We start from the raw sequence: 14,209 nt of genomic DNA on the forward strand, positions 1-14,209 counted from the left end.
GAGACAGGGAGGAAGTGACAGGGCAGCGAAGGCCCCCATGCAGGGTGGACATCACGTGCAGAGACAAGGAGGAAAGAAGTGACAGGGCAGTGAAGGCCCTACGCAGGGTGGCCAGCGTGTGCAGAGACAGAAAGGATGGAAATAGCATTTTGACTCTGGGAGCAAGGTGTGTAATGTGGGGGATGGGGGTGGCAAAGATGAGAGAAAAAACAGTAAGACAGGGTTGGATTATAAAGCTCCTTATCCCTTGTGCTAAGGTGATTGCATTTTATTGTACAGACGATATCAAGCCACCAAGAACTTTACATGAGGGAGAGAAATAAGCAGACTTGTGATTCAGAAAGATCCCATTGACAGCAGTGTGTTGATGTTGTTAGCTGCCCCTGACTCATGGTGACCCCAAGCACAATGGAAAGAAATGCTGCCCAGTCATGCTCCATCCCTGTGGTGGATTGTGAATCAGACCATTGTGATCCACAGGGTTTTCATTGGCTGATTTTCAGAAGTAGATTGCCAGGCCTTTTTTCCTAGTCTATCTTTGTCTGGAATCTCCTCCGAAACCTGTTCAGCATCACAGCAACACGCAAGCCTCCACTGACAGACATTGGCTGAGAATCAAACCCAGGTCTTCCTCATGGAAGGTGAGAATTCTACCACTGAATCACCACTGCCTCGACAGCAGTGTAGAGTAACGCTTCTTGGGCTTCAACACGCATTTGAATCACCTGGGGATCTTGTTAAAATGCACATGCTGATTCCTAGCTCTGGGGGAGACCCGGGAGACTGTATTTCTGATATGTTTCCAGGTGCTGCTAATGCTGCAGGTCCTCGAACCACCATTGGGTAGCAAGGGAAGAGGACAGATCAGTGGGGGATAAGGTTAACATCAGGGAAACGGTGACCTCCCTTAGGAAGTGTCAGTGGACAAAAAAAAGAAGGTTCTAGAAACGTCTCAAAGGTAGAATGAAAAGTATGGGTGGCTTATTGCACGTGAGGGCATGAAGGAAGGAGAGAACTCAGAGATGATGCCAAGTTTCTCACTGGGAAGTCTAGAAGATAAGTATGGTGTTGCTGCCAACCAAAGTAGGTGATGTAAGAGTTTCCAAAGTGGTCAGCCAGTGTGTGGAGGCTAGGTGCAAGCAGGTAGTAGAGCAGGGTGAGTGGTGTTTGAGGCACTACGACACATTCAAGTGGAGAAGATCAGCAGGTAGTTTTGGATATTTGGGTCTCAAAGGCAGGAAGAGACCTAAGCTGGAATAACAGACCTTAAAATCATCAGAATAAATTATAGTAACCAACAGGTTACCATCAAGTTGACTCTGACTCATGATGACCCCATGTATATCAGGGTAGAACTGTGTCCGTAGGGTTTTCAATGGCTGATTTTTCAGAAGTAGATCACCAGACTTTCTTCTGAGGCACCTCTGGGTGGACTCAAACCTACAACTTTTTGGTTAGCAGGTGAACATGTTAACTATTTGCACCACCCAAACCAAAAACCAAACTTGTAATCTTTAAGGAAGCAGATTGCACCCGCAGTGATACTGTGTGGGCTTGAACCACCAACGTTTGGGTTAGTAGTTAAGCACAAACCATTTGCACACCCAGGGACTCCAAATTATAGCCTATAGCATAAATGACAAGAGAAGAAGCTCAAGGTTTGACCCCTAAGATTGATCAGTAGTGAAAGGGTAGATGAAAACGATTCTGATGCAGAGGTTGAGAAAGGACAGATGGAAAGAGTGGAGGAGCTCCAGGGTAGTGTGGTATCCCAAAAACTAAAGCACCGTCCAAGGTGTCCAATGAAACCTCAAAGTCAAGCAGGACAAGGGCTGAGGGCTGTCCCATAGCACACCCAAGCTCTCCTTGCCCTTCTCCCCACCACGGGGTTCTAGAACCACCAACCCATAAAGAAGCAAGCAGGGAACGGCTATTACACCCTTTCCTAAGCCCCAGGAAGGTCCCCCAAACATCTTCAGATACTTCAGTTTCCTCATCTGTGTCACAAATCTAAAACTAAAATCTTCTTAAGCTTAGCCCAGAATTCCTTGTTCTCTTAGTCATAAACGGTTGTATTTTACCAACTTCCTTCTGGAAGGACCTGGATTGGGACAGCTGTTCCTCAATTTCCAAGTCATGAGCAAAAATCCATGTGACAAGGTGTGGAAAGGACAGAATGCTTTGCTGAGAGCATCTATCTCCTTGTTATGTGTTCAAAATGGGTAGAATGTGTGTGTGATAGTGTGTGTGTGAGTACATGTGAGTGTGTGTGGTATATGGGTGTGTGAGAGTGTGTGGGGGTGAGTGGGGGGTGAGAATGTGTGAGAGAACGTACATGTGTTTGTGTGGTGTGTGTGAGAGAATGTGTGTAAGTATGTGTGTGAGTGTGTGGTGTGTGTGTGTGAGTAGGTGTGTGTTGTGTGCTGTGTGTGAGAGACTAGGTGTGTATGTGAAGTATGTGTGTGTGTAGTGTGTGTGTGATGTGTGAGTGTATGTGTGTGTTTGCATGGTGTGCATGAGTACATGTGAGAGAATACATGTGTGTGAATGTATATGTAAGAATGTGTGATGTATGTGATGTGAGGTGTGAATGTATGTGGGGTGAGTGCCTGTGTGTGAGTGTATGGTGTGTGTGGTTGTGTGAGTGTGTGTGTGTGATATGTGTGGTGTGCGTGGTGTGAGTGTGTGGTGTGGTGTGTATGGTGTGGTGTGATGTGTGTGTGTGAGTGTGGTGTGTGTAGTGTATGTGAGTGTATGGTATGTGTGCTGCATGAGTGTGTGGTGTGGTGTTTGTGTGGTGTGGTGTGTATGGTGTGGTGTGATGTGTGTGTGAGTGTGGTGTGTGTAGTGTATGTGAGAGTGTATGGTATGTGTGCTGCATGAGTGTGTGGTGTGGTGTTTGTGTGGTGTGGTGTATGTGGTGTGTGTGGTGCATGCTGTATGTGGTGTGTTTGGTGTATGTGTGTGTGTGTGATGTGTGGTATGTGTGTGCAGTGTGTGTGTGTATGTATGAGTGTGTGGTAGTGTGTGGTAGTGTGTGTGTGCTATGTGTGCTGTGTGAGTGTGTGGCATGAGTGTGCAGTCTATATGTGATGTGTGGTGTGTACGTGGTGTGTGTGAGAGCATGTGGTGTGTGTGGTGTATGTGAGAGTGTGTGGTGTGTGTGTGGTATACGTGGTATGTGTGTGAGTATGTGGTGTGTGTGTGAGTGCATGGTGTGTGAGTGCGTGATGTGTATGGTGTGTGTGTGTGATGTGTGTGAGTGTGTAGTGTGTTTGGTGTGTGAAGTGGGGCAGAGGCAAGTATTGAGAGGGAGATTGGGGAGGACAGTCAGGAGGGAAGGTAGAGGAGTGTGATGTAGTGTTGCCAGATAAACACAGGACAGTTCAATTTGAATTTCAGATAAACAATGAATCATTCTCAGTATGAGTATGTCCCATGCAAATTTAACTGGGTATCCTATATTTTTATTTGCTAAATCTGGCAATCCAAGGGTGGAGACCAGATCACATTCAGTAATGGGAACCACACAAGGGCTGACTTCCAGTCAGAGCTCTAAATGGCTTACACGTTATCTCCCACTAGTATCATCCTTCATGAGTCCCTGGGTGGTGCAAATTGTTAACACGCTCTGCTGCTAACTGAAAGGCTGGAGGTTCAAATCCACCCAGAGGTACCTCAGAAGAAACACTTGGCAATCTACTTCTGAAAAATCAGCCATTGAAAACTCTGCGGATCACAGTTTTACTCTGACACATGTGAGGGTGCCATGAGTCAGAACCAACTTAACGGCATGGTTTGGTTTTTGGTTAGTTCAGCAGTTCGAACCCACCAGCTGCTCCAGGGGAGAAAGAAGTGTCAGTCTTCCATAAAGATTTACAGCCTTGGAAACCCTATGGAGCAGTTCTACTCTGTCCTATAGGGAAGCTGTGAGTTGGATCAACTCAGTGGCAATGTTTTCTTGTTTTTGTTTTTTAATCCTTGAAGTAATGGAATCCCTGAGCATATGCTCATCATCAAAAATTCTGCTCAGAAACCAAGGGGCTGGATGAGAGGATCCCTTAAAGGTCCTGTAAGACCAACGTTTCTATATCCCTTTAACCACTCCCCCCCAACCAATATTTGAAAAACATAGTTACGGAAGAGAAGAGAAGCCCTCCAACTCCCACCTCCCCCAATCTGGAATTAGAGAGACAACCAAGTCCTTACGAGTCTGTGGCTTGTGCCATGGAATAGCCATACACGCTGTGGACGTCATAGTGAAGGCCACCATAAAACTCTGTGTCCATGCAAAGGGTTTTCTCAAAAAGCACACGGTCCAGAACTCCTGTGGGGAAAACCCATCAGTAAGGCATTGACCCCATCGATCCACTTCAATAAAACAGTCACTAGATCATTCACTTCCTAGTTACTGTAACTTCTGCACTAATTTCTACCAGGTAAAATCCTTTCCATAAATGGCACTTCCTACCTGGCATGTACACTGAGTGCCTCATGGAGAGGGATCATTAAAGTTAACTTGCATTCCCTCAGCACGCAAAGAATGGCAGTGGGTGGGGGCAATGGAGAAGCATGCTCAGAGCTGTGGGAAGTAGAGCTGAGACTAAATATAAACAAAGCACGCAAGGTTTATCTACATACATATAATCAAGAGGGATTGAGTGTACAAAGTACAGGTATAGTATTACAGTTTTCTGGACAAAACCAAATATCTTTGGCCAAGAAGAAGATTAAAAGATTAAGGAGAAACCAAGACAAACCGATCCAGAGTTTAAAAATTGGGAAAACACAGTAAGCAGAGAAGGACAAAGAATAAATTGGGGAAGTAAACAGTAGGTTTCTGCAAGAATTTAAATGGTCTGAGGTCAATAATCCCCTTTTCCCCCCACAAAAAAAAAAATTTCTTTACTCCTTCGGTGACCAAAAGGGACTAAGAAACAGTTAAAACTTGGTCCAAGGGGTTCAAGTGAAGTGGACAAACCAGAAGAAACTGGCAGAGACTGGTTAGACTGGGATATAAAAAGATTATATTTCCTATGTTCCCTTGAAATTAAGCTGAAGCCAAGTGACTGGGTTCTACCCAAAGAAATGTGGGCAAATTAGATGCACCCCACTTGCAGGCTGCCCATAAATTCTCTCTACCCTCTCTCCCTTTTGCCCATGAAGCTGGAAACAAAGGACTCTGAGCTGGGAGGCCAAGACAATGGAAGTCACTAGATCCCTGAGTCACCACATGGATGACAGCCATCCATCTCTCATTAGTGTAGGGTGTGAGCAAAATATAAGTTTTCATGGTGTTAATCCACTGAGATGAGGTTTATCTGTTTCCACAGCCTAGCCTATTCTATACTCCTTCCCCCATACTCTTTCAAAATTAGGGCCTGGGAAGTTGGTGTTGCCTGGAAATATGGAACCTATAAAATAGGAAGGACCTAAAAGGAACTTGATGCCTTAAACTGTTTGCTAATGAAAAAAAAAGTTAATAAAATTCCACATCTACTTCAACAGAAGGTAGTTTCCACCATAGAGTGCTCTGGTAGAGTTACAAGTTTCAAACTGAACCAGCTGTACAGGGTTTGGAGGAAGTGAACAGGATGGAAGAATGTGGAACTCCAGAGAGGAAGCACAGCCAAGAGAGGCAGCCAGGCTCAGACGAGTAACCTTCGCCACTTGATTGCCCTTGGGTTATGGCAGCCCAAAGGGGACCAGAGACCAAACATGCAACAGAGACTCAAGTAGAGGCGTGGACAGGATTCTGGGGGTCTCTTGGACTGGACATGACATTGCTGTTGACCACACTGAGTCTTACTGAGGTCGTTTTCAAACACATCCCATGCCTACGTCATTAGCAAACGGGCAAAAACTTACTAGGAGTGAAAGGAGGATTGTTCAAGCTGTTTGATTCACACCCAACATCAGAACCTTGGAGAAGGTTAGATACTTCATCCATCTCCTTCAAAGACACAAAACGTACAAAATGTTATCAACAGACAGCTGTTGAGGAATGTCTGCTGAAATAGAAGCCAGAATATCTGGAGTCTCCCATGAACTGGATTTGGGACCTTGAGTAATCTCCCCCACTTTTCTTGACCTCTCTTTCATCTTTTCCAGAATCTAATCACTGGATTAGATTGTATGCAAGGTGTCTTCCAGCTCTAAACAGTATTGAGCATATTTTATAAACTGATTTCAATCAGTTAATTAAAAAATACAATTCCAGTGGCAGATTCTTGTTTTATAAAGTGTAAAGACTTTCTTGTTTCTATTACTGGTTCAGTATTGTTTAAAAGAACCTAAGATAGGGTAATATTTCTATTTCATAATTTTCTCTATGTTTTATTCCACTCAGTGAGGAATAAGAAGAGAATGTAATTAAGATCAATTTCTTTAAAATGGATGAAAAATAAGTAATGCCTAATCCTACTAATAGGCCATTATAATCTTTCAAATTTCTCAGAAATCTCCCCACTTGCTATCCCCTAAAAACCACCAGGGCCTCACTGAATTATTCTCTAATGATTCACTGTCGGCATTAATTATTAAAGAATGCTACAAATAATTGCAATTACAGCATGTAATGAAATAGTAATTTTAAGCTGAAAGAGTTTATGGAGGAAAAGGCTGAGGTTATGAGAAAGCAAATAACTTTAAATCAATCAATCAATCACCAGTTGATTGTAGTTGCAGAATTAGAACCCAGGGTTTTGAGGGGTCTAATTTACTGCATTCAGACTCAGGACTAAGTAAAAGAACTTTTAATATCACCGTGTCCAGCAAACTATTTTATTACAGATCAGGGTCAAAATTCATCTCAAAATTTGGCATATCCGTTCCCAAGGGAACTTTGATCCTGGAGTGACAACTTACAATCCACACTCCATCAAACTCCAGAGTTTTATAGAATTCCTCGAACTGCTCTGTCCACCAGGGAGAGGTCACTGGATTACTGAAATCAGGAAAGATTGTCCACCCGGGATAGCCCTAGAGAACAAGGAGGAAGGTGTGGCAACTGTTTTTGAAACACCCCAACCACTCCAACATCACTCTAACCAAATGCACTGCAGTGACCACCCCTACCACCGCTACCTCTGCCAACATCTAAGATCAAAAGATTCAAAAGATTGACTTATCAGTCAATGGGGGTAACCATCTAATTAAATTCTTGCCATAATATGCAAACCCCTAGTTATAAACCACCCAGGTGTGAGTGTACTAAAATGACTCACAGGTGCGCATAATCTAATTTGTTAGATAACCAAAATAAATCTTAGTTGACTGTGGTCTCTGATTTTGCACACACACGTGACTGCAGATCTTTCTGATATTTTAAAAATTCACTTCAAGCAAAACGGTAAAAACAAACACTTGTTTGGAGGAAGGAAGAAATATCTCAACTGTTTCATGAAAAGTTAGAATCAATAAAAAAGAACAAAAATACTAAAGTACAATAAAAAGGAATTAAAATAAAATAAAAACAAGGCAACAAATACTAAAAAAAAAAAAAAAAAGAACGTAAATAGAGTTGAGTATTGTAAACAATGAAAGTCAATTAAATGAATTAAGTGAACGGGGTTAGACAAGGGCACATCAATAAACCCGAAAAGACAGCTTTCCCAAGTAAACTCTCCAGGAGCAATAAGAATTGCGGTCACATGAGCTTTTTAGATTAAGCATCCATTTTAGTACATCTCAAGTCATCCAATCATTGAGGGCAGAGCCTACACGTAATTGGAATAGAAGGCTGCTTATGTGATTTGAGTCAAAGTGGTCTCTGAACACAGCTGTCCTCAACATAAACTCAGAGACAGCCTATTCCAATGCCTGAAAACTGCCAGGGTTAGAATCAAGGCTGACTTCTAAAACATCAGAGATACATCATGTGTAAATTAAAAATACATCAGCTGAGACAGGTTTCACATTAGCCTACGAGCATCTTGTCATATTAATTGCAGTAGAATTTATTGTCTTGGGGAAGAGATAGAAATGGGGAAGTGGGAGGGCTTTTAAGTACCACTGAATTTTCTTCTAATAATGTATTGCTTCTCAATTATCTATAGTATCAGACAGTCAGAGGCTAGCTTCTTAAATCCTTCAGAATTTTAACTATTCTATTTCTACATCTCAGGAGCCCTGGTGGCTCAGTGGTTAAGCACTCGGCTGCTAATTGAAAGGTTGGTGGTTGGAACCACCAGCCGCTCCACAGGAGAAAGGTGTGGCAGTCTGCTTCAGTAAAGATTACAGCTTTGGAAACCCTATGGGGCAGTTCTACTCTATCATCTAGGGTCGCTATGAGTCGCAATCAGATGGATGACAATGGGTTTGGTTTCGGTATTATTACATCTACTGGTTTTAAAATAATAATAAAAGAAAATGTCAAAGCCATGAAAACAGTAACATGTAGCCTGCCTCCACCCATCTTCATACCAAAAGTTCAAACCTCCCAAGATGACTGTAAGTTACTCTGATTTTCTTGAGAAATTACCTTCCCAACAGCAAACACATCATTCTGGTAGACCCATATCCTCTTTGTTTTTCCATCATCATAGGGCTTGTAGCCAGAGTGGTTGGCGATGCCAGGATTCTAATAAATAAATATGATATGAATAATACTTTTGTAAAGTTCTTTTGCACTCTGTAGGGAAAACCAAAGCAAAAAGATTAGTATTTAAACATACCATAACAATGACATATTTCTGTCCATTGCTGTGTAACTCCTTGGCAAACTCTGGGAGACCATAGAAAGTCCTATTGTCATAAGTGAAATCCTTGTATCCATCCATGTAGTCTATGTCAGAGTACTGCACATCCTGAAAGACAGCACTGGTCAGTCAGAACCTAGGAAATGTCACCATGCTGATGGAGAACTTTATGGTGAGGGCCCTGGTCATTAACACTGAAACAATATGGTTCCTCCAAAAGTTAGACAGAATTATGTATGACGCAGCAATTCTACTCCTAAGTATAGACCCAAAAGAACTGAAAACAGGGACTCAAACAAAGACCTGTAACCAACATCCACTGCAACACTATTCACAACAGCCAAAAGGGTAGAAATCACCCATCAGCAGAGGAATGGATACACAACATGTGGTCTATCCATGCAATGGAATATTCTTCAGCCCTAAAAATGCATAAAGTTCTGATACATGCTATAACATTTATGAACCTTGAAAACATCATCCCGAGTAAAAGAAGCCAGATACAGAAGTCCACATAGTGTTTGATCCCACTGTTAGGGACTGAATTGTGTCCCCCACCCCCCAACTGTGTGTCAACTTGTCTAGGCCATGATTCCCAGTATTGTGTGATTGTCTATCATTTTGTGATCTGACATGATCATCCTATGTGTCATAAATCCTAACCTCTATGACGTTAATGAGGCAGGATTAGAGGCATATATATTAATGTGATGGGACTCAATCTACAAGATTAGGTTGCATTTTGAGTCAATCTCTTTTGAGATATAAAATAGAGAAGCAAGCAGAGAGGAGAGGGACCTCATGCCACCAAGAAAAAAGCACTGGGAGTGGAGTGCATCCTTTGGACAGGGGTCCGTGTGCTGAGAAGCTCCTAGACCAAGGGAAGATTGATGACAAGGACCTTCCCTCAGAACCAACAGAGAGAAAAAGCCTTCCCCCAGAGCTGGCACCATGAATTCAGACTTCTAGCCTCCTAAACCATGAGAGAATAAACTTCTGTTTGTTAAAGCCATCCACTTGTGGTATTTCTGTGATAGCAGCACTAGATGACTAAGACACTCACTTATGTGAAATACCTAGAATAGGCAAATACATAGAGACACAAGTAGATTAGCTATTACATGGGCTGGGTGCGGGGGGGATGCTTAATGGATACAGAGTTTCTGTTTGCGATGAAAAAGGGTTGGAAATAGCAGTGATGGTTGCACAACATGGTGAATGCAGTTAATGCCTCTGAATTATACACTTAAGAATGGTTAAAATGGCCAAGGGAAAAACAGAGACAGAAACAAAGGCCATGTTTCTTAATGATCCCAGGGCTTGCAGGTCTGGCTATCTCCCAAGAATACATAAACCTCTCCTCAAATGAGGCAGCGTGCTCAGCTGCAGGTTGCTCCCTCCCCCGAGACAAGCATGCCAAAGGCACTGTGAGACCTTGAGGGTAGGGACTGAATCTTGTTGATCTCTGGAACTTGAGGGCCTGGAAGCTTGCCCTAAAGCAGGCGTTTGTTTGGATGAGTGGATTCGTAACTTTGAACCCCTACATCAAGCCAGAATATACGATAAGAAGAGAAAATGTCCTCCTTCTCCAGTAAAGGAGTCTCTGGGTGGTGCAAGGTGAGGCTCTTGGCTATAACGAAAAGGTCAGAGGTTAGAGTCCACTCAGAGGTGCCTCAGAAAAAAGGCCTGGTGATCTACTTCTGAAAAATTGGCCACTGAAAACCCTATGGAGCACATTCTACTCTGACACTCATGGGGTCGTCACGAGTCAGAATTGACTCGACGGAAATTGCTTCTGCGTGTATGTGTGTTTGAAAACCCTGGTGGCGCAGTGGTTAAGAGCTACGGCTGCTAACCCAAAGGTCAGCAGTTTGAATCCACCAGGCGCTCCTTGGAAACTGTATGTGGCAGTTCTACTCCGTCCTGTAATGTCGCTATGAGTCAGAATCAACTCAAAGGCAGTGGGTTTGGCTTTTTTTCGGGTGTATGTCCTATACAACTGTTAAGGCAATAATACAAATACACAGAACAAAAGGCTAGAGTTTTAATTAACCGAACTCTCACACATATGCTCTCTCACTTGCACCCCAACCCCCGAGGAGCAGGTACTATTCTTAGTGAGAAGATTACAATATGAAGAGGTTAAGTGACATTGCCCAAGGTCACCTACACAAGGAGGTTCATTTCCTCCGCTCTACCACATAACAACTCGAAGTCACATGGAAGTTTTCTATGGCCTCGTGTCTCCTCAGGAAATAGCTCATCATTTAAAGGCTCTAGCTTATAGGCAGAAGAGTCCTGGTGGCACAGTGGTTAAGCGCTTGGCTGCTAACTGAAAGGTCGGTGGTTCAAACTCACCAGCCACTCTGCAGGAGAAAGATGTGACGGTCTGCTTCTGTAAAGATGACAGCCTTGGAAACCCTATGGGGCCGTTCTACTCTACCCTACAGAGTCGTTGTGAGTCAGAAGGAACATGTGACCCGTTACCCAAGCCAACAGCATCTGTTCAACACTGGGCAACCATTCAGGAACAAGCAACCACAGAGCTTTCAGTATTAGAGCCAGCTAGATCTGGAAGGGCTATAGGAGGCCACAGTGGAGGGGGTCCTCATTCACTGTACATTACCATTACAATCATCAGCCCTTGTTTACCATGTCAGCTCAGCTGTGGCTTCCTCTCGTAAAATCATAGCTCACATTGACGGAGGTCCCCTCTGTACCAGGTGCTTTACGTGAGTGGCATAAAACATTTCACATTACCAGCCCACCACAGGAAGTCTTATAATCTCATTTTCCAAAGGAGGAAATGAGGACTCAGAGATGCTAATGAAGTAACCCAATGTTGCATACGGCAAAGAAGAGGCAAAACTAAAATTCAAAGCCATATCCATGTGACTCCATAAACTGCTCTCTCCACGATGTGATCGGTAATTTAGCAGGCACATTTCTGACAGTGTGTATGCTCACCTATCAATCAATTGCTCTATAGATAAATGTATTTTTCCTAACAAATTAAAATTGATGCAAAATTAAAAAGACCAAAAATGGTGCCTAAGGCAGAATAGGAGAAGCCTCCACTTACATACGGAATCCCAGCTGCACGGTTTCGGCTCACAACTTTTTTCAATCCTTCGATGCCACCATAATTCCTGCGACTAAGCTGGAACCCCAAACTCCAGTAGGAAGGCAAGAACGGTTTGCCAACAAGCTGAAAACGACCGGTAAAGAAGGAGCTGGCATTTAGAATCAGCACGGTTTCATGAACAGAATAAGCACCATGTCCAACACTGCAAGCATTGGTTCCACTTTATTTTCTGTAAAGTCCCCAGGTGGATAATGTCAGAGTCAAGGGCAATCTCCTAGGCTGATTTGTGAAATTCCACAACTCCATGTCTCTCTCTGCTAATGACCTAAATGCATTCCCAACAACTGCAATGTCAGAAAATGATGCAAGTTTGCAGAAAATGCTTGGATTGTAGTATAATCTTGGGGGGAAAGCAATGACATTCATTCATTCACTAAAGATTTCCTGATGTGGAAAGGGCTGACCTAGGTACTTGGGATGTAGTGGTAGGCAAAGCAAACATAGTTTCTGCCCAATGGAGCTTGAATTCTAGTGGGGAATACACAAAAAAATATAAGGAAGTGAATAAATGCCTAATAAATTTCAGATACTGGTATGTGCTAAGGATGAAATTACAGGGGCCGATGGGATTTGGGGTGGGATGGGTAAAGAAATGGTGGAATATGTTTAAAATCCAAGTGTTCCAAGTTCCTCAAGCCACAGTTCCGAGAAGATCTCAGATGGTGCCCAGCCTGTCGTGGTTCCTGAAGAGTCCCTGTCCTGCAAGATGAGTTTCCTCAGCAGATACTTTCAGTACTTTCTCTCACGCCTCAGAATCCCCTACCAGTTGTTTGCTACTCATTAATGCATTTATTAAGAGGTGCTTCCTATTATACTCATTTCAGACTGTGTCTTCTTTCCTCTGGAGTCCCTGGGTGGCGAAAACGGTTAACATGCTCACTGCTAACCAAAAGGTTGGAGGTTAAAGTCCGCCCAGAGGTGACTCAGAGGAAAGGTCTGGTGATCTGCTTCCAAAAAATCAGTCATTGAAAACCCTGTTGAGCGCAGTTCTACTCAGACACGCGTGGCGTCACCATGAGTTGGAGTTGATCAAGGGCAGCTGGTTTCTCCTTTCCCGTTTGGTTGTAAATGCTCTGGCGTCTGGAGCCATGTTTCCTGTGCCTTTATGTGTCACCTTGAACAAATCATGTCACCTGTCTGTACCCGGGTTTTCTTATCTTAAAGTAGAAACTTTAGACTATGTGGCGTCTAAAGTTTCTTCCTGTTGTGATTATTTGAATAAAAAAAAACAGAAAAGCAATCTTCAGTAACAAGCACTGTCCCTTTCACACAGTTCTCACATTGAATTTTTGCTTTCTGGATGAATGAACGACTGTTGCTGATTTGTGGCCTTAGGTCTCTGGAATGGCTGGTCACACGTGGATGCACCATGAGCCCCTAGAAATGGGACTGGGCTTGCTTTTGGATTTCCAGAACCTTCTACAGTGCCTCTCTTGCATTCAGAAGTAGCCCCATAAATGTCTGTCCATCAAAATCAACATATAATGAATGAGAGACTCACAATCCCATCACTGATAGTTCGGACAGTTTGCTGTTCCTAACCTTTTTTTTTCTCTTGTTAATTTATAACAAGGGTATGAGATAAAAGCAATGCAAAATGACCGTCTACACAAATCCATACCTCCAGGTATTCCTGAACAACCTGTTCTGGAGTGCTTCCCAGGAACACGTAAAAGTCAAGAACGCCCCCAATTGTGCGGTAGGTGATTGCCGGAGCAGGCTGAAGGGTGACCTCTGTAAAGATTTTAACAAGAGTTACTAGAATCTCAAGGTTGAAAATGTATTCTTCTCTAGAAGGTGAAGAGCCAAGCTGTGTAAAACACACGTTTTAAGCCTCATTTCAAAAGGGATGGAAATTACACGTTTCTGTTATTAGGTAGTCACTGAGGTTTAGCAAAGGAGCCCTGGTGGTGCAGTGGTTAAAGTGCTCGGCTGCTAACCGAAAGGTCAGCGGTTTGAACCCACTGGCCACACTGAGGGAGAAAGATGTGGCGGTCTGCTTCCTTAAAGATTACAGCCTTGGAAACCCTATGGGGCAGTTCTACTCTGTCCTATAGGGTCGCTATGAGTCAGAGCAGACTCAACGGCAGACGGTGGGGAGGTTTACCAAAATATTGAACACTAATGAAGGATGGAGGGTGGTTTTGTTTTGTTTTTAAGAGAAAAAAGAGCAAGTTCTATTTTAATCCAGGCATGTAAAAATACAAACTTCTGGGGCTTGCTAATGGGTTAATCTAAATAAAGTGTTTTAAAAGTCTTATTAAATACCCCCTCCCCCCGATAAAAACCTTGCTATCGATCAATTTGAACTCATGGTAACCCCATGTGTTACAGAGCAGAAATGTTCCATAGAGTTTTCTCGGCT

General features: G+C 43.2%; 1 protein-coding gene across 1 annotated transcript in view; it reads right to left on the bottom strand.

Moving 5' to 3' along the window:
* The window catches only part of LOC101350583 (probable maltase-glucoamylase 2), a 114,336-nt gene that overhangs the window by 63,648 nt on the left and 36,479 nt on the right, over positions 1-14,209 (bottom strand). Inside the window, exons 9-15 of the mRNA XM_023736923.1 lie at positions 13,466-13,578; positions 11,782-11,907; positions 8,676-8,807; positions 8,483-8,581; positions 6,868-6,981; positions 5,869-5,953; positions 4,210-4,327 (exon numbers count right to left, since the gene is read on the bottom strand). Coding sequence (XP_023592691.1) covers positions 4,210-4,327; positions 5,869-5,953; positions 6,868-6,981; positions 8,483-8,581; positions 8,676-8,807; positions 11,782-11,907; positions 13,466-13,578 — 787 coding nt within the window. The remainder of the gene's footprint in view (positions 1-4,209; positions 4,328-5,868; positions 5,954-6,867; positions 6,982-8,482; positions 8,582-8,675; positions 8,808-11,781; positions 11,908-13,465; positions 13,579-14,209) is intronic.

Source organism: Trichechus manatus, unplaced genomic scaffold, assembly GCF_000243295.1.
Source record: "Trichechus manatus latirostris isolate Lorelei unplaced genomic scaffold, TriManLat1.0 scaffold00093, whole genome shotgun sequence".
Classification (NCBI taxonomy): domain Eukaryota; kingdom Metazoa; phylum Chordata; class Mammalia; order Sirenia; family Trichechidae; genus Trichechus; species Trichechus manatus.